At 40.8% G+C, this 21,451-nt stretch overlaps 1 protein-coding gene across 1 annotated transcript; it reads right to left on the reverse strand.

Annotated features, from left to right (window-relative positions):
- Positions 1–4,862: 4,862 nt before the first annotated feature.
- Positions 4,863–9,505, reverse strand: LOC118241313. The gene is made up of 5 exons (XM_035525966.1): positions 9,463–9,505; positions 6,814–7,107; positions 6,414–6,704; positions 5,688–5,824; positions 4,863–5,072 (listed from the first exon to the last, which is right to left on the reverse strand). Exons 1-5 carry the CDS (start codon positions 9,503–9,505, stop codon positions 4,863–4,865), a joined length of 975 nt encoding a protein of 324 aa, XP_035381859.1.
- Between the last annotated feature and the right edge of the window lie 11,946 nt (positions 9,506–21,451).

A 21,451-nucleotide genomic window follows, 5' to 3' on the forward strand; every position in this document is an offset into this window, starting at 1 on the left:
GGTTACATTGAGCCAGAATGTCAAGTTGTTTATGGGACACAGTCCATGTGACCAGACCAGAACACGTCTGAGTGCAGGGGAGAGTAGCATCATCATTAAGATTCACCTTTACTGAAGAGAAGGTCAATACAGGAAGTGAAAGAGATTAAGAAAGTGGAATTTAAAAAGACATTCAATAAATCAGACAATCAGAACCTTTTTAGACCAGATGAGTGATGGAGGACTTTGTTGCCTTGAAGGCGGACTGCTTTCAAACCCCCCACTGCACCCACATACAGTCACTGGATCAGGGAATCCCCACACCATGGAGATTAGATACGCTGTCGGAAAGTCTACCACAGTGTTTAATACTATTTGGCAACCTTTACTAACCTTTGCTGAGAACATGGAAACTGATTGTCTGATTAGCTCTGTTCCTCTCTCTCGTACCCAAAGGCAGCCTAGCAAGGTTGGATATTTCAGATATAAGGTAAACATTCATCTCGATCACTTGTTAAATACATCCAATACCAAATAATAATGGCTGCACATTTCATGCATCAATAACAAAATAACAGTTGCCTCAATTTTATTCTGCTAATTACTAAATGTTTTTATGCTCTTTGGCACAGAAGCTCGAGTAGCCATTTAACCTTCATGATTGATGGTCTTCATTACACACCCATTAATGAGACCATATACAGACACGCACAACAAAGGTGGTGGCTTCAGAAAACAAGTGCAAGCACATCTAGGTCTTCTGGCTTTAAGATGTTGCTATAGTTACTTCTGGTGCTGTAGTGTAAGGTGGTGTGGTCCTCTGGGGAATACTGCTGTTGCTATAGTTACTTCTGTTGCTGTAGTGTAAGGTGGTGTGATCCTCTGGGGAATACAGCTGTTGCTATAGTTTAAGGTGTTGTAGTCTTTTAAGTTAATGTTGATTAGGGCACTGCATCAGTTAAAATACTCTCTAAAGAGGCTTGTGGAAGGGCTGTCCCACGCTCTAGAGGACGCGTGGTCTGGATACAGCTTGGCGCTGGTGCAGGTGAGCACCGATGAAGTAACATCAAACTATCCCAAATAATAATGAATTCTAGTTAATCTAGTTAATTAAAGGTCAATCACTGTCCTTGCGCAAATATCTAAATCCAGCACGTGCTCCGGAGTGTGCTGACAGTTGCACGTGATGTCTGTCTGCAGGTGCTGAGTGTGTTTGAGGAGATTTCACTTAAAAGCACACTAGATCAGATCAAGGAGAAACACAACCTGCAGACAGCCAAGAAGGTAAGAAATCTAGGAGCCACAGGTGCTGTTGGAGTGTGTTAAGCTGTTACAGAGTCTGGCTCAGTACAGGGATCACCTAAGAGACCTGCCCAGGAAGACCATGGTGGACATCCTGAGTGAGGTGACACTTCTCTGCTCAGCCCCTCTATAACCACACCTCCTCCATTCAGCCGGCGCAGTTCACGTTAATCCCCTACTACCACCTTCTGTAGCTGGTCTCTCTATGTTGAAATGGCCGTCCAGACTTAGTCTTTGAGTGTTGTTCACGCACATGGAAGGTGTTCATATTCTGAGTGAATCTTTTTACATGGTATTAGACCCCACATACTATGAGATGAGATGAGCTAGATCGCATAATCAGAAGAGGCGTTGGCCACGCCCCTCTCAGAGTTCTTGCAATATAACCAAGTCAAGTTGGCACTCTGTATGTCTTATATTTTAACCAAACTGGCCGCAGTACTTTGTGCTGCTGAATTTTCTATTTGTGCCATATAAAACCTTGTTTACATTGTGTAACTGGTGTGACACCATAAAGGTGGTGACATAACTAGTGTAAACAAACCGTGATGTGTCAAATAATATCTAATGCAGGAATGTAGAGTATTGGGATGGCAAGCTTGTGTAAAATGTCTTTGCACATATTGAATCTTTATAAAACAAACAGATCAAATGATCAAATAATCCACTAAATTCTTGAAATACACTCTCTTATGTAGTTACTTTTAGAATGGCTAAGTTATTTTTACTGTGGGAATTTGGAGTAATGGGATGGCAATATCCTGTTAAATGTCACTATATAGCACTACTTGAAGCTCTATAAAATACACAGATCAAACTCTTATCAAATTATCAACTGTTATTCAAGAAAGGATAGAGGCATCTAAAATCTTAAATATGAGCAAGCAAACCACATGGTGAATTGAGCAACACGGATACACCCACATCAGAACAAAGGACATAAGTCAGAGATCAAGGTTGTGGAGCTGTCTGGTTTACAACAGCAGCGACGTCAGTCTTCCTAAAACTGTTACAAATTCATATCAAAGCACATCACATACTCCAAATAAAACACATTCAGGCCCAAGAGAAAGGAAGAAGAAATGGACCAACTAATGTACACAGGAACCAAAATGATGACTAGCCAATCACAACACACAAATGATCACACAGACCAATGAGGTTAAGGCTGGCTTTAATTTTTCACCTTTTTTCCCCAGACTAACACTTTCATCACTGATAAAATGCAAGCATAAAACTTCTGTACGTTATGGAATCAGACACGGCCTGTAGGTGTGTATGTAATAAATCTTTTTGCTAATTGCACCGTCACAGGCATGTTATGATGATAGTATGAATTCAGTTTAATTTCTTGTCTACTCTGTATTGATCCCATAGTATCAGATATAGCTGGTAGACCTGTCTGTATTAGCTGTGTAAATAGTTTAGGTTCAAGGCAGAAATAAAGTGCTTGAAAGGTCAAACAGTTAGTTGAGAGAAGCAGCACAACCTAAATCTCTACATAAACTTATGCATCTTTTAGGAACAGCCTGATTTACTTGCACACAGCCAATCAGAAACTGATGCTAGGTATTGCAGATTGGATTGTTCGTGTAGTTGAGAGTCAGAAAAGAGAGAGAATTTATAGTGCACTATGGTGGCTATTGTGGGAGTTATGCCAGAAAAACACCTACGATGTTTTGTCATATTTCATTAATGACTGTTTATGGTGGGTTAATGTATGTGTAAATCATGTAGAGATACTTGCAATTAGAGTCTGCAGGGCAGTAGATCTCGTGGAGTGGAGCTGGAACTAAACTCTGCTTACAGAACAGCAGCGCCTAATTCTGTTCATTTGTTTATACATGAAGTCTTGTATACAGCTCATATCCTTCTGGTCTTCATGGTGCCATTGTGTCTCAGATCATCCCCAACAGATGATGCTGTTCACTGTGCTGCTTCTCAGAGTGAAGTGGTGCAGGCAAAGGTGAACCATGAAATGAACACAGGAAAACTCAGCCAGTTTAGATGGTTGTGATTCATACTGTGTGTGTGGGTATGTGTGTGTGTCTCTCTCTGCTACACTCTATCTGGTTAAAGTGTTGAGGGGTGTGATGAAGGAAACGGATACAGCACATATTCCTGCCACACAGGTGTAGTATAACACACCCACACACTGCTCCTGTGTGCTGGTCCAGCTGGTGCGATGATGTTGATTTTGTTGTTGTGTATGTATGCATGCAGGAGAGGATCATGGGTAAGGTAGACGTAGCCAGAGTGACTTCCTGTTTCAGGAACGCCCTTGTGTCCTTTATGACTCGCCGAAAAAGCCCCCTCACAGGAGACATGTTCATCAGCGTCTTCAACAGATTCCCTGTGAGAGAACGAACACACACACAGCCTCACATACAAACGTGTACCACACAATGACATACAAATTCAGCACATACTCAAAACATGCAAAAACACAGATTTGTTCATATTTGGCACCTATAGAATTGAATCTGTTCTGGTCTCAGTAGCTCAACAGTAGCCCCCCCCCTAAACAAATATAGCTTTGCTAAACAAATATAGCTTTGTTTAGACACTTCTCACAACACACTCTTTTGTGTCCAACAATGGCTTGAGAGTTATGCAAGTATTCTCGATCTGAAAACCCAAATCATCACTTCTCTAGAAGGAAAGCTCATCATGCACCACACAATTCTTCACATTTTCCCTCTAAAAAACGATTAAAAGGGGCAGTTAGACAAACGTGTCACTATTCCTCCTTAAAATTACCATATCACATTGACAACAAACCCCTACTGAACATTTATCTGGGCTACTCATGTTGTTGATTGGCTTAATAAAAAGTGATTGACAACTCTCTCCTGATCATCTTTTGCCATCAGAGCTTGAACAGCTTCCATCATTGTCAGAGGTCCAGAGCACCTGCTGTAGGAATGAAACACAGTGAGGTGTCCTCCACACCTTTACCTGCTATCACCATGGCAGCTCCTGTTACTATAGGGCACGACCAGGAATAGGCACTGGAACCGAAGCAGACAGAACATGACAAGAACCAACACAGAAACTGAAGGAGCAGGACCTGAAACAGAAGTAGCAGCAAGAGCAGAACCAACAACAGAAACTGACAGAGGAGGAGAACGTGCCAGGAGTGAGGATTACAAAAACGCAAAACAGATCAGGCACAAAGGAACCAGAACAAAAACAGACATGGGCACCAGACCAGACACAGACAACACAACAGGAGCAAAGACAAAACCAGGCAAGAACAACAAGGCAGCAGCAGGACACAAAGGAGACACAGGAGGCCGAGGTTGGACGGGCAGGGAACATGAAGCCTGTGAGTAAGGAAACAGGTCCGCGGACACAGGCTGGCGTAACGGCAGTGGCAGCCTTTTGAGGCACAGGAGAGCTTCGAGGAGGGAAGCTAGCGTTACTAGGCACCTAAAGTTTTGTCTGTATGCCTCTGGAACCAACTCGTAGGCTCGGAGAACAGTGGCTTTAACAACCTCATAGTCTAAACTCTGTGCAAGAGTTAGCCAGGAACACACTTCTTGTCCTTTGCCCTCTAGTTTGCACTGTAGCATTAGTGACTATAGGTCATTAGGCCATCTCAGAGACGCCGCAATGCGCTCAAATATCGGAAAATAGACGTCCACCTCATTTTCCCTGAGAACAGGCACAAGGCCAATTTGACGACTGGCATCAAAAGTGTCAGCAGCGGGAGTAGAGTTGGTTGGGAGCAAGGCCACTCGAGGAGAGCGTGGTTTAGGGACCAGAACAAAATTCCTGTGATGGGCTGGCTGGCACAGGTGAGGCAAGCTTCTGAGGAAGAGGCACCGACCTCTCGGGACCCATACTCATCCTCATCAGCGTCACCTAGTCCGGCTCAATTTGTACAGCCCAAAACACACAATAGTTCTCACGCTCCTGTTTTTTTAAGTCATCTCCAACTCCAGCACTAGCATAGGATCTACCCCAGGGAACACACATATTCCAGGATCTATACATACACCAGCCTCAGAGTCATCAGTTGCCTCTGCCACCGGCAAACATCGAGCTGAGCCCATCGCAACACCCATCGGGCTACCCCTCTCAGGCAAAATCCCATCATGAACAAGACAAGACTAACACTAAATAAATGTCCCTCTTAGTTGCAGTACGAGGAACTTCTACATCAAAGAAGTCAGCTATTAGCAAAAGGTCAACCTTGCGGCACTTACCAAACTGTTCGAGCGATGGACAGATCACAAACTCCGTCAACTCAAAAGCAGCAATTCCAACAACAGAACAGTGCAAACCACCACCCACAAGAAAAAGAAAAAATCCTGGAAATCCTGGCAGTGGACCTGGAACACACATCCATCTTTCTGTAATATCTCCTCTCTTGCCATGGTTACAGTTTCCCTTCAATGTACCTCCTTTCTGGAGCTGCTGATTTTTTTCCTCAGCTGCACAATCACCAGCCCTGCTGCCACAAGCCCTGCCCCCATCAGAGCCAGGAGCACCGCCAACACCGTCACTGTGGAGCTCTCATCTGGACATGGCTGGACTTCTGAAACACACAATTGTCAGTAAATATGAACCACTATTTAAACAGTACAGAGTTATAATCATGTGTGTATGGTTTTAACATGTGCCATATACTGTTTAAACTGTGGTTCATATGATGGTTCAGTGTTCACTCTGGTACATAATCACTACACCATCACTGACTACATTTACATATTAACACACAGCATAATGAGAACATTTACATGCACACAACAGCAGGACTAAGGCCTCAGTATGAGAACCAGGACACTTACAACAGCTGTTGTAAAGCCCAGTCTGTTCACATTTACATATTACAGTCTGACAAACAATAAGCAGACCATTCATAATGCAAGAAAGCAGTCTGACTTTGCATCCCCTACATGAGAAATATTATTCATGCACAAGTTTACTAATTAAAAAATAAACCATACTACTAGGGTTTCGTAAGCTGACAAGATGCCATTCTTTAACAGTCTGCAGTTATTGAGAACTGCATTAAATTATCACTACACCTTATCTAGATTCCTTACTGACACTACGTACACTCTCTCCCTAACAAAATAATTCTAGACAACATTAAGATCACAGTATTCACATTAAATACATACCGTCAACAGTAACTGTGTATGTGTGAATGACCTCTTCATTGCTGGTGTCCCAGATCGTGTAAACTCCACTATCAGATGGTGCTGTTTCTCTGAGCTCAACAGCAGAGATAAGAGATGCTCTCTGGGTGTATTCATCTTTACATTGTAATGAGCTTCCAGCCACTGTGCAGATCTGTCCACTAGAGGGAGCAGCTGCACCTGTGCTGTTATACATCACCTTCACTGACTCTGATATGGGCAAATCCAGCACCAGATTTTCATTGGACTTGATCCAAACTGAAGAACTCAATGCTGAAAACAAAAACCATCAGGAATTTCAAACGGGTTCAAATCTGATACACACTATTACACCTAAATCATTAGGGGTTCATTAACAAAGACTGAGAGAACAAACCCTTACCCTCTATCCCTAGGCTCATAGCACAGATGTCTACACCACCACACTCACAGGTGTACCAGGTCCTCTTAGTGTAATCAACATCAGTGATGGTGAGGGAGAGATCTCCCTTCAGGTACTGATCATGGGACATGTAAAATCCCTCCTTTGACTGACAGGATATCCGGTCACACTGAGCCAGAATGTCATGTTGTTTATGGGACACAGTCCACGTGACCAGACCAGAACATGTCTGAGTGGAGGGGAAAGTAGCATCATCATGAAGATTCACCTTTACTGAAGAGGTCAATACAGATACTGAAAGATTAAGAAAGTGGAGTTTTAAAAGGCACTAAATAAAAATATAGAATAAAAACACAAACAACTCCATAAGAGCATAAATCAGACAATGAGACCACACCCCTTTTAGACCAGATCAGTGATGGAGGACTTTGCTGCCTTGAAGCCAGACTGCTTTCCATTATGCTTTCCTACTCCTGTAACCCCAATACTACTGCATTCATTTTGGAAATGGCCAAAGCTCTACACATTCTGGCAAGTCATCTTTGAGACCTTCTCTAGGATAGTCACCATTTAAATGGAAAGAACCCATTCCACCCACATACAGTCACTGGATCAGGGAAGTCATGTCCCCTCCCCATACCATGGAGAAGATTAGATATGCTGTCAGAAAGTCTGCCAGAATACTATGCAGCAACTTTTCCTAACCTTTGTTGAGAACATGGAAACTGACAGCATGATAATATTGTTGGGTGAGCTCGAACCCACATCAGCTAGGTGATGACACCGACAACCTACTGGGTGAGCAACCACGCTCTAGTTATGGTGAGCCCATGAGCAGAAGTTAGATCTTGTAACAGGTAAAACAAGAGGAAAAACTGAACCACAACACCAAGCATGGAAAAAGGGAGAACAAAGGACAACACAGGAAGAATGGCATACACTGGGGAAAACCAAACTAAAACTTCCCAAACAAAAGCAGAAACCTGGAGGAACTTTAATGGCTAAGGGAAGCCTCAGGAGAGAGACAGACTCAAAATGGAAAACTAGAGAAAGAAGGGCACATGTAAAAACCCAGACACCTTCGCAGAGCAGAAGAGAGGTACAGCACAAGAGCTCACAGACCTCAATACCCAGAGGTACCAGCTAGGATCTTGCCTCAAAACTTTAGCAAAGACCCAGCACTAAGTGACTGGGTCACTGGGCTTTTACAGATCTAGCCCAGCTGTCAGGCATCAAGCCTGATTAGTAGTGTGGTTGACTCATGTTCTCCCTCTGGTGGCTGGGGGGCCTCGGCCTGGTGCCAGCCCTTACAAATATAACCTATTCTGTCTTTTGATTTTACGTGTATTGTCTGTTTGTCTTTTATAGAAGTCTGACAATGCATTATGTTTGTATGCTAATGTCTGGTATGAGAGAAGAATTAAGTTTTTTACACTTATGATATAATCTGAAAATTAACAGACACGCCCCACCCCTCCTAAAAAAACAAAACAAAACAAAAACCACACCCACAGAACTCAAGAGCTTAATAGAGAGATACCAGAGAAATTGCAATAGATGAGCCCCAGGGTTTGGTCTCATAAAGGGGAGAATGACAAGACTGAACACCAGCCTGTGTGGGAGCATATTACTGAAGAGAGGCTCTGTTCCTCTCTCTAGTACCCAAGGTTGGCTATATTAGATATCAGGTCAATATTCGTCTCTATCGCTTGTTAAATATATCCAATACCAAATAAAATGGCTGCAACTTTCATGTATCAATAACAAAATAACATTTACCTCAGTTTATATTCTGCCAATTACTAAATGTTTTCTATGCTCAGGTATGTTCTGTTTTCTATGCTAAGCACAAATAACATACAGTTATAAAACTGGATTATAATACAACAGAATGGGACCAAGCTGAAACATTTAGAAAACAAAGAAGCCATTCTGTCAACTTACTGGTTATGACTGTCAGCACAGATAACAGCAGGACCCAGGGACACATGCTATAGGATGGCATGGCTGAAGAGAATCTTCTCAGTACTGTAGGGATCATTGGAAGAATCTGGAAAATTATAATAAGCCAGTTATTCAGTGCCCTAATCAACATTACCTTAAAAGAACAAGACAATCATAGTTTTTTAAAACAATTAGATCTGCAGCAGATTAGATTCTGTGATACCCCTTTAAAGGGTAACAAGTCAGACTGTCATCAGCACGTGAATCAAATGAAAGCATACAGCATAAAGCATACAGTCATGGTCAAAAGTTTTGAAACTAGCACAATGCTTGGTTTTCACAAAGTTTGCTGCTTCAGTTTTCATGGCAGCAATTTGCATTCTAGATTGTGAAATGTGATCAGATGAATTGCAATTAATTGCAAAGCCATTCCTTGTCATGAAAATTAACAATCATAAATATAGTAATAATAATAATACTAATATGTAACAACAACAACAACAACAACAACAATTAATTGTGTTCACCTGTTCCTTATTTCCCTTCTCCCCTATTTAAACCCAAGACAGCACTGCACATTAGCGGTTGTAACTACGGAGTCTCTAGAAGATGCAACGTTGCCTAGAGAGAGCTAGACTGGGGTTTTTCCTTTTTGTTGTTACATCAGTACAGCACTGTCTTGACTTTCTAAGCACTTCCTCTCACTTCTGACGTCCTCTGTGTTGCCCGTGTCACCTGCATCACACATCACTCATACATTCGCATACTCTCATTCTCTCTCTCACACACCAGTGGAAGTTTATGGCATAAGGGGAAACTGCAAGTGTAAGGGTGTGAGAGGATGTGTTTTAAGGGAAGGCATTTTTGCAGATATATTAAAATGCTAGAGGCCTTAAATACCAAAGTTTTCATGTTTTACTCCAAATTCCCACTGTAAAAATAACTTAGTCATACTAAAAGTAACTACATAAGAGAGAGTATTTCAAGAATTTAGTGGATTATTTGATCTGTTTATTTTATAAAGATTCAATATGTGCTATATATATAGTGAAGCAAAGAGACATTTTACACAAGCTTGCCATCCCAATACTCCACATTCCTGCAGTAATAACACTACAATGTCATATTTTGAATATGTTGCAAAGTGTTTTCCAAGAATATCACAGAGTGAACTGATCATTTGATTTGTGTTTTTTGTCATTTTAAAATATACTATAGTGAACTGATTAGCTATTTGCACAATATTGCTCTATATTTTATCCACCTTCACCCATTAGGAAATCTTATGAGTAGCTAAGAAAGTGATCTTTATAAATGTAGTGGATTTAACAGAAAAAAATGGAAGGTTTGAATTTCCAAAAAATAAGACTTTTCTCATCTACATATGCTTTAACACACACTTTCTTTAGGTGCCTTAGACCCAAGATATGTTTAAATAAGCTGAAGAACATGTTTATTTTAGATTTTCATTGTGTGAACTAAAGGAGCGAGAAACCTCCTCTAGAGATGATGGGGGCTCGTGCCAAGCCTGCAGGGCAGACTCACCGGAAACTTGTGGCTTGTGATTTCCGTTTCTGCTTTTCTGCTCAGTTCCACAGTGAGTTTGTGGTTTCATATCTAAGACACTAATGTCACTTTATAGATTTCCTTACGCAGAGAGCTGTTTGACACCAGAGTGGTAACTAGTTGATATGTTTACAAGTAAACACACCAGAGTGGTGAGTAGTTAGTTGATATGTTTACAAATAAATAAACCCAACCGAGTGGTGAGTAGCTAGTTAATAATTTTACAAATACATAAACCCACCAAAGTGGTGAATATGTGATATGTTTACAAATAAATAAACCCACCAGAGTGGTGAGTAGCTGATATGTTTACAAATAAATAAACCCACCAGAGTGGTGAGTAGTTGATATGTTTACAACAAAACGGCTTGGGATTTGGTCAGCTAATGCTAGCTAACCCACGGGCTGCTCTGAACACTGATTTCGGACCCGGTGGTTGTTTTTAAGGTAACTATCTTACTATCTAAGTAATGAAATGGAATTACAACAGTTACGATTTAGCTTTATTTTGTGTAAACACATCCGTTAGTTTGCTGAATGCCCGCTAACTCAGAAATGTTCTCATTCTGGGTCCGTGCTTGTTAGCTAGCTCTCCTAGCTTCGCTAACATCTGTAGCTACAACGCTAGCTTGGTTAACTGGAAATGTAGCCTATTGTAGTATGATGGTTATTTCTACATGGGATCATCAGTTCCCCAGAAATTACATTTAGAGCCGTGTGGCTTGTTACATATGAAATATAAATGCTTTAATCCATATTGACCTTGTAGCGCTATTTCTGCTAAGTTAGCAACAGTTATCGGGCCTACACCGGCTCTCCTTCCGTAACACAACTTCAACAGACACGAAGAGGAGTGTTTGTGCTCTTATAGACGTTAATCTAAGAAGTGTGAGGCCTTCTGCACTAATGCTTGGGCTTGATCAGTGTCCCATCCTTCACGCATTATGATGACTGTCCAGATACCCTAAACCAGATCCATGTAGAGAGAGATCTTGGAAGTTATCATCAAATACTAGCAGTGCAGTCGTACACAAAAGTCGACACTGACAAATTTTGGTTTTCACAAAGTTTACTGCCTCAGTTTATTAGATGTTTATATGGTACAGCTAAGTACAATTAAGCATTTCAGACTTCTGCAATTCACCTTAACATGCTGGATATTAGCTTCTGCGCAAAGTCTTGACTGATGGCAATCCATTCTTGCCTAATCAGTGCTTGGAGTTGATCACAATTTCTGCATTTGTCCACCTTCTTTTTGAGGATAGACCACAGGCAAAATTTTGAGCAAACCCATTCCCTTGGATGAGAAGCAACCCCATACATGAATGGTGTCAGGATGCCTCACTGTTGGCATGACACAGGACTGATGGTAGTGCTCATCTTTTTTTTCTCCAGACAATCATTTGTCTAGATGTCCCAAACAGTCTGAAGGGGACATCTTTGTTAGAGAAAGTAACTTTAGCCCAGTCATCTGCAGTCCAATCCCTCTACTTCCTGCAGAATATCAGTCTGTCCTTAATGTTTTTCTGGGAGAGAAGTGGCATTTTTGTGGCCCTTCTTGACACCAAGCCATCCTCCAAAAGCCTTCACCTCACTGTGTGTCCAGATGTGTGTGAAAACACCCATTTAGCATAATAATAAACAGTTAGCTACCCAGCTAAAATAATTTGGGTTTGGTGTTTCTGTAACAGTAATGTAATAAATATAGCTAACTAACCATAAACTTGACATCGTATGTGACCTGTTTAACACAACAATGTCATCTGAACAAGGTTAATTCAGATATGTGGCTGTGGATGTTATCTTCTAACTGTTCAGCTAACTCTAGCTAGTAATATAGTAAGCCTGTGTTAACTGCGTAGTGTCGTGTCTGTTAATGCAAGAAAGAAGAGACCGGAAACAGTGCATTATCTTGTGGCCTTTTATTAATGCAGAGCTCTGGAGATGTCACTTCACAGCACAGTGCGAGTGAGATCTAAAGCATAACTTCGCAACACACAGACTTATAGTTTTCTTGCCTTGCGCCACTTCTGCTTAGTACTTTTCCATCTCAGCCGTCGCCTCTGTCCAACTGTCATGTACACACGTTTTCTTGTACAATCGCACATATGCACGTCTAAGGCATTTCCTGTTATGTCTGCACATACAGCAATTATTTTATTAATTCAAGCATTAATCCTATTCCATTTTGTGCATTATTCTCTATTTATGTAATCTTAGCATTCACTTAGTTTATACAATCCCACAGTAGATAGCTCGCATAGGCTAGTATTCATGAATATTAGGACTGCTACACGGTTGTCTTTAGTCTAACTAACCTAGATAAGCTACCAATATTCAGCAGAGTTCCGAGTAAATGTTACTTTCAGTTTCCTGGCTAGGCTAGCTAGCTTTTCTTATACAGGCCAGGCACTAACATGGCTAAGATATTTACGACGGGCTGATTAGTTAAAGTTATGTATCGTGTCTAGATATCTAACCACAGCTACAGCGGTTGTCCGGCAGCTCTACCTCCACTGTCCTTGGGGTTCCCGCTGGCTGAACACGGACACACGAGCGTCCCCGCGTCCCCCGGGCCAGGACCGCTCGACGCACCCCGGGTCCTGCCAGCGCCAGGCGCGCTGTCGAAACGCTCCATCATCACTCGATAAAGACGTCTGACTACATTATACAGACTATCTGTCGAAAAAGTCGAGCCGTCAAATGCAAAGTATTATCTATATGACCAAACGCTACACACCATCTCTCTCTCATATTTAGCTGCCACGCTAACGCTTGCTAGCTCGTTAGCTGTTGTCTGGTGAGGCCTGTCAGCCCGTTTTCTTGCTCTAGTTTGTCTTTAGCAGGTCCGTTACGAACACCGACACCTGTCCTGCACGCAGTCACTGTTTAATGCAACTAGTTCAGACTATTATAGAGCTTCAAGTAGTGATATATAGTCAACTGAATAGACATTTAACAACATATCGCCATCCCATTACTCCAAATTCCTACAGTAAAAACACTACAATGTCATAATCTTAATATGTTTCCACTTTTGATGTGGGGGAGTGTCATATTCACTCTCACTGGAGATTCCTACTTGGACCTGAGTAATCATCTGCTCACCAAGGAGCAATTTGAATTCAAGGAACTGCAATGGTTTCTTTCCCAGAACGTAGCAGTCAGTCAGTCTTATACTGAAGCCATGCATTGGTGATTGCCAAATCAAAAAAGTGGAAAATTGTATGCACTGTCCATTTCCCGAGTGCGAGTGGCCATCCTATTGAAACTTAGCAACTGGTTAACTGGTTTGTTGTCAAACCACTTGACAGCAAGTTCAGGATCTCACCTGACCACCATCTCAGATGCTTCTCTTACTTTCCTTTTGATGGCCTGATCCCCTATAATGTTACACTCCTTTGGAATTCTGTTCTTCATGAGAGTTCCTGTACCTCCCAAGCATTTCTCCATCATGGTGTCCAGGACATTTGTAAAGAACCTGTCAAAAAACAGGTGGGTTCCTCTGGAAACAGTCTCTGCCAAATAAAGAGCATCTTCTTCTCCAATGCCCAGTCCCTCTGTGACTCTGAAGGTGGTCTTACCTTGGTAAACCACAAAATCTAAGACCATAACACTTGGTGTGGCCAAGACAAACAGCTTCAATCCAGTCGGGTATGGTTTGCCTGGTACATACTGGCGAATTTGGCAGCGACCAGTAAACAGAATCATTTGCTCATCAATGGACAATTTTCCTGTTCTAAGCTGATTTAGACATCCTTGCCTCACTTTGTTCAGAAGGGGCCTGACTTTCCACAAGAGGTCTCTGCTTTTGTTCTCATCTGAAATATCAAGGTCATTGACAATCTTAATGGAATTTCTTAGTTTATAGAATAGATTTTTGGTCATGGATTCTGCCACTACTTGAACTCTGGTGTTTGAGGCCCAATACATCTGTATATTTAGATATCCTAGGCAGGCCACGTAGACAGAATTGCCAATGAATGTTTTCAACTCTTCAGGAGTGTTGTTTAGTGCTGTTCCAGACACAAGGACTTCACGTTGGTTTGTGCGCACAGCCATTTCTTCAAACACAGAGTAATCAATGTACTGTTGAAAATAATTCATTGGGGTACAATTTTGGTGTGTTATGGCATCATTACTTAATGGGACAATTGAACAATGGGAGAATTTTCCAGTTGAGGATTGAATCTTAGGAAAATAATGAAGGTAGAAAAAGAATATTACTCTCAATTATTGTTAGAATAAATTATCAGAATAAATCATTTTTGTGAAAAAAAAATGTAAGTAAAAATTTAAATGTATATATGTACATGGTCATATATTATCTTGAGAATATAAAGTAAATGTGTACATTGTAGTCCTGCCCCAAAGTGGACAGCGACTGGATGTGGACGGTTTTGCTAGACTTTTCTGCCTCTGTTTGCCCTATCTCAGTTTTTTCCTCTGAGCTCTCTGAGTCCTCTGCCTCAAAAACTGCATCTTGATCTTTTTCATCAGACAACTCAATATCTGAGTTTTCATGAACAATTCGCAGTAACATTCTCTCGATCTCTGACAGTGAATACCTTCCTTCGTAATTGAAAATACAGAGAAAAAAAGGTAGGTAATAAGTACAAATGTCCACTGTGGAGGACATATTTTTTAAATGCTCTCCTATCATCGTAATATATTTTTACATGACTTTAGAAAATGGTTTAAAGTGTTCTTAGAAGATTCATATAAAATTTGCTCATTAATAATTATTAAGCACTAATTGTTTTTAAAAAACTATGATAGTCTTGTTCTTTTAAAGTAATGTTGATTAGGGCACTGAATAACTGGCTTATTATAATTTTGCAGATTCTTCCAGTGATCCCTACAGTACTGACTAGATTTTCTTCAGCCATGCCATCCTATAGCATGTGTCCCTGGGTCCTGCTGTTATCTGTGCTTAAGGTCATAACCGGTAAGTTGACAGAATGGCTTCTTTGTTTTCTAAATGTTTCAGCTTGGTCCTATTCTGTTGTATTATAATCCAGTTTTATAACTGTATATCTTTTGTGCTCAGCATAGAAAACGGAGAACATACCTGAGCATAGAAAACATTTAGTAATTGGCAGAATATAAATTGAGGTAAACGTTATTTTGTCATTGATACATGAAGGTTGCAGCCATTTTATTTGGTATTGGATATATTTAACAAGCGATAGAGACGATTATTTACCTTATATCTAATACAGCCAACCTTGCTAGGCTACCTTTGGGTACTAGAGAGAGGAACAGAGCCTCTCTTCAGTAATATGCCCCCACACAGGCTGGTGTTCAGTCTTGTCATTCTCTTTGAGTGCAGGTACCAGGCTGGTTAGGATAGTGGTACATATGAGGTTGAGTGCATTCCTCAAGTAACCCTTTTCTCTCAAGCTTCTTCCCTTTACGAGACCAAGTCCCTGGGGCTCATATATTGGGATTTCTCTGGTATCTCTCTATTAAGCTCTGAGTTCTGTGGGTGTGGTTTTTGTTTTGTTTTGTTTTTTTTGGAGGGGTGGGGGCTGTCTGTTAATTTTCACATTATATCATAGGTGTAAAAAACTTAATTCTTCTCTCATACCAGACATTAACATACAAACATAATGCATTGTCAGACTTCTATAAAAGACAAACAGACAATACACGTAAAATCAAAGGACAGAATAGGTTATATTTGTAAGGGCCGGCACTAGGCCGAGGCCCCCCGGCCACCAGAGGGAGAACTTGAGTCAACCACACTACTAATCAGGCTTGATGCCTGACAGCTGGGCTAGATCTGTAAAAGCCCAGTGACCCAGTCACTCAGTGCTGGGTCCTTGCTAAAATTTTGAGGCAAGATCCTAGCTGGTAACTCTGGGTATTGAGGTCTGTGAGCCCTTTGTGGCACCTCTCTTCTGCTCTACGAAGGTGTCTTAATTTTTATGTGTCCCCTCCTTTCTCTAGTTTTTTCTCTTGAGTCTGTCTCAATGTGTAATTGAACAGTACCATTAGGTGCACTAAGCCTACTGTGTTAGTTTGGCCTCCTGTTTCTCATATGATGTTGGAGTGTGAGGTTGGCTGATTGACCCTCCCCGACAGGTCACATCAATCCAAACTTTCACTTTCATTGCACATCTGCCAACATTAGGAGTTGCACCAGCCCACATAAAAACCCATCCAGGGGAGTAGGTGCCATGCACAAAGTCAAACACACATACTGTCTAAAGTTTAAATGATGTAGCAATTTTGTGCCATTGTAAACTGCCTTAGTTCACATTTCTCTTTATGACAAATGACTGCAGCATGCAATGTGATAGATGAGGTTACAGACAGCCCCACAGGCCCGACAGGGACTCATCACTGGGATCAAATTCAGCTCACTCTCCTTCCCTGTACAAACCTCCAGTGGCCAGCCAAGTTTGTGCTCAACACAAAGCACACATAGCACCCAAGCTTAGTATGAGGAAATGTTTGACTGTGACACCTTCTTAATCAGCCCATAATGTAGCATCAACAAAACTCTACATCTAAGGGAAGAGAATAAAGCAAAAGAAAAAGAAAAAAGACAAAGGTCATATACAGCAAACTTGTAGTATTACCATCTGAACATGATACACATATAACAAGTTTAAAAGCACTTTGTGAGAATTTCAAATCACTTCTTCTCATGTCAAGCACCTTTGTGTTTGTTCTTTCCAGCAAGATGGATGTCATGTTTTCTGTTGGAGGCTGTTCACCTGTGACTCCTCTGTAAATCCAGAACGAATGAGACTTAAGAATAATGTGAGGTCTTTCACTTCTTTTGTGCCAATTGCCTAGGTGTAGGCTCCACTAGGTTTTGCTGTTATTCTTTATATCTATGAAATATTTGTTAGGTAGAACTACATATCTGCATTAGTTGGGGAAAATAGTACAGATCTTGGTAAATGTAGTTTTAAAATTGTGTCATGTAGCTTATGGCAAACATAAATCAAGCATTCATGTATATGCAAACCATTCATGAAAATATTCAACCATGTTCCTGCATTGACCAATGGAGAACATGAGCTGACACTGGAAAACACAGTAGGCATCGATCCGCATATCAATTCTGCTTTATATAAAATAGGATAAAGCATACGTTTCCGTTTGACTTCAGTTACATTTCCAAGAAGTCAAAGTGGCAAAACAAAAGCCTTTCTAAGGAATACTACATAAAGCCCAAGAGAGACAAATTTTTATTTACATTGTAATTTTAGCAGAGTTGGAGCGTGAGTCACACTCCGGGAAGAGACATTGTGCTGCAAATACACAAAGCACATTCATCAAAATGATAACACAACACGGTGCAATTTCAGAAAACGCACGCAACGTCACAAATGCTGCAAATCCAGTCCCAACACAATGGAAATGTGCCACAACACATCAGAATGGCTGTTTGCAGAGGACACGGAGAGGACGTGGATGAGGACTAGTAAGAAGCCAATGGTAAGACACTGGACGGGGCTTCAGCACTGCTATTGTTTCCATTCAGTACGGTTGTTCAGGTGTTCCTGAATAAGACCATCACTGGGACCAGGCTTGGGCTGCAGTGTGTGAGGGACTCAGGGATGTGCTCTGCCCTGTATGGGTCTTTTATTGTTCTCCTCCATTATAAGGGGTTTGGCAGGTGTGTCAATCTCCATGTGCCTGTGGTTGGCTTAACAGGAGGAGGAGAAGAGAATTGTGTTTTAGGGGATCACATCATGGTGATTAGGGGTTTGGAGTATCATCTCTCAGGTTTAAACTTGGACACACACACACACACACACACGATCATACATACATATTCTGTAAGTCTTGCTTTTTTGGGAGGATTGGTACCATCACCTGTGAGCTGTGTCACAGCAGGGTGTTTATTTTAAAAAACAAAACAAAAACCCCAACTTGTTGGGTCAGCCAGCAACTCATTACGATGAACTTCCAGTCACTGAATGTTTTACCATTGTTGTCTTACCTTTGTTTCCAAGTATAGTATATTGTACTTAAGATCTGGCAAAGCTACTGAGATGACTGGTAAAAGATTTACAGGCAGGTGTATTGAGGACTGTTCATGATAATTAATCAGTTTATAGTTACTGAAACATTTCTTTTATATTTGATTTCAGTGTGGAATAGTGGCACCCAGTCAAAGATGAGAGAATTGTTGGTGAAATGTTCTACATGTTCTCTTCGCATGTTCACTGTAGATGGCCTTCTCATCCCATGATATTTAACAACCTGTTGGTACAATCAAAATCCTGCTGTATTACTTTGTTTCCTTTGCCACATTGTTTACTGCTGTTGAGGTCATTCTCAGTGAAGGTCCTGATGAAATGTGCTGCATCTGTGGCTTTAGTTCTACTTTCTAGATGACAATGTTTCCAATTATATTTCATATGTATGTTGTACATCTTAAAGTTTGTTTTGACCCCTATGTGTACAGTTCTTAGCCACAGTAAGAGAGCTTTTTAAATATTTTTATGTTGCTCCATAACCCAAAGTCTGGCCTGCTATTGGGGGTATGTGTGGCTGCCTGATCTGCGAGGACACGAGGCCATTAAACCGGTTGTATTGTATATGGTTTGTTTGCACCTGGAGGCAATTTGCATAACTGGACACTAGAGGGCACTAATAACCAAATGTAGGTGGTTACTGTGCCTTTGGAGAATAAAGGAAACTGAAGAAAAGCCAACCACCGTGTCTTTTCAAGTGTTGTGTCTACTTACTCTGATGTAGTACTTTAGTGTGGCATTACTGGCTATAGATGCAACAATATACAGAGTCATTACATAAATAATTATGTGTAGAAACATATAATAATTACGTTGACCGATTACATAAACGAAGACACTGCGTAGACCAATTATTATACCCAATTATTTTATTAATATGTTTAATGCTCTGCATTTATATATAAGAACTCTGCATTTATATATAAACAGAAGATGGTTAAAAAGTGAAAGTTTTTCCGTTGACTATATCAGGCTGTAATTTTCAAACAAGCACATCTATGTAATGTTTGTATGTTTGATTTGAAATAATGAACATGCATTTCCTGGCAGTCAACCCAGTAATGCAGTGAGTATTCTATATCTGCAATTGGTTTAACCACGTATTCTGCAGATGTGGTCAGTGCTGTAAATTGTAAAGTTCCAGTGAGGTACTGCTGTACAAAGGTAGTGTAATATAACGTGGTGTTCTGCACATGCGCAGTCCAAAACAAGCAGGTACTTTCACTTTGATTAGTGGGAGGCAGGACGAGGAAGGCGGTAAATGTAATGTTTGGTATACCAACATGATCTCTAGCGGTGCTTCTTATGGCTGTTAAATATGTGCGCCATCATAGTGACATGCACTTTTGTGGGGTTTGAATGGAAACCTTTTGATGTTTTTGGATTCTGAATAGTTGAAGCAGGATTTCAGGCAGAAGTGATTGGGGTCAGAAAGTCTGATCTATGAACAGATTAATCGTGTAGGGCAGATGAACTTAGATTATCTAATGTGTTAGTAGATGTGAAAATGTTTATGAAAATGTCATCATATGAAAGCCTGCAATAATTCAGAATATTTTTAGCATTTCAAAAGTTTGTGCTTTGATCCAAAGTTGCCGCTTGTTAGTTAAAACCTGAGGACGAATAAATCAAGTAAAGAGGCAGATTACCGGAGCTATGGTGGGCTGTTGGTGGTTATTGACAGATTAGATGTATAATTTTTTAATTTATTTTAAAAAAATTAATTATTGACAGGTTAAATGTATCTACATAATTTAGCATAATTTTGCAAAACAAACAGTATAAGTGTAACTCAAATTTCATGGAAACAACAGGCGCCAAATACAATTACGTTTATTTGGGTAATAAAAGCTTAGTTGAGGTGGAAACATTTTCTTGGTGTCCCGGTATGGCCCCGCCTCCCAGTTGTGTCTATGTGTGTGCCACGCCCTCTGTGTGTTTTACACCTGTTCCTCATTTTGTGTCGTTATAACAATATAGTGTATATAAGTCTCTTGTTTAAGTGTGGATGTTGTTGGTGTTTGACCACATTAGCCTAAGGGCTACATTGTCTTTGTTGTGTCTTTCAATTAACGTCGTCGTGTTTTACACGGCTTGTCTTTGCATCCTACCAAGCCTCCACGTGTTACACTTGGTGGTAATATATATTTTTTATTCTTGATATTGTTATTGTCTTGTTATTGTAGGTACTCCTGTTTTATAGGTGCATTACAGACCTGTGTACAACTACAGACTAATTGATTCTGCATGTGGCCAAGTACAGTATCAGCCACTAGAAAAACTATTTCAGGTGTATTACCATGTTTGTCAGGTACAAGGTTGGTTGCAGGGCAGTGTGTCCCCAAAACTGGACTTCAGAAAATAACAATAATCCACTTTCAGTCTCCTTTGTGTAATGACCAGTGGAAATAACCCCAGGTTATTTTATTCATGTGCACAATGCCATGTTGAAGTAAACATTATGTCATACCCGGTGAAAAAGGAGTTTTCATCTCAAGCCTGTAGCTTGAGCCCTGTGTTTCAATAATCTGCCTTTAGCATTTAGTCTTTAGTCATGTAGTAGAAACAGGACTAAATCACTAACCCACAGTAGAAACAGGAGTAAACCACTAACCCACATTAGAAACAGGACTAAACCACTAACCCACAGTAGAAAGAGGACCAAACCACTAACCCACATTAGAAACAGGAGCAAATCACTAACCCACAGTAGAAACTGGACTAACCCACGAACCCACAGTAAAACGGGACTAAACCCCAGAACACCTCAACAGCACAGTAGTCTTCGTTTACCAGAGGAGGATTAGTCCAGGAGCCAACACATCAACGTCCTGCCATCATGTTGTATCACCCAGTTCAATTCCCTAATTCCCAGCATACATTTAGATATTTCTGGCAACACTAACACACATGAGAAGTATGAAAGTAGCCTAAATATGAAAGTAGTTTACATCTGCTGGTTTCTACATCTGGTGGTTCTGCAAAGCCACTGCCATGCACAGTTGCACACCTGATCCAGCTGATGGAAGACTTGATGATGAGCTGATGACTTGGATCAGGTGTGCTGGGACAGAGAAAGCCAGAAACTGTCAGTCATTGGCTGCACTGCTATCAGCCTTAAATGTATC

This window comes from Electrophorus electricus, chromosome 5 (assembly GCF_013358815.1).
Source record: "Electrophorus electricus isolate fEleEle1 chromosome 5, fEleEle1.pri, whole genome shotgun sequence".
NCBI lineage: Eukaryota > Metazoa > Chordata > Actinopteri > Gymnotiformes > Gymnotidae > Electrophorus > Electrophorus electricus.

Coding starts and splice junctions, on each gene's coding strand:
- LOC118241313 (XM_035525966.1), bottom strand. CDS start 9,505: ATGTGTGATGCAGGTGACACGGGCAACACAGAGGACGTCAGAA. Junction 7,108..9,462: donor CAACACAGAGGACGTCAGAA/GTGAGAGGAAGT, acceptor TTAATCTTTCAG/TATCTGTATTGACCTCTTCA. Junction 6,705..6,813: donor TATGAGCCTAGGGATAGAGG/GTAAGGGTTTGT, acceptor TTTTGTTTTCAG/CATTGAGTTCTTCAGTTTGG.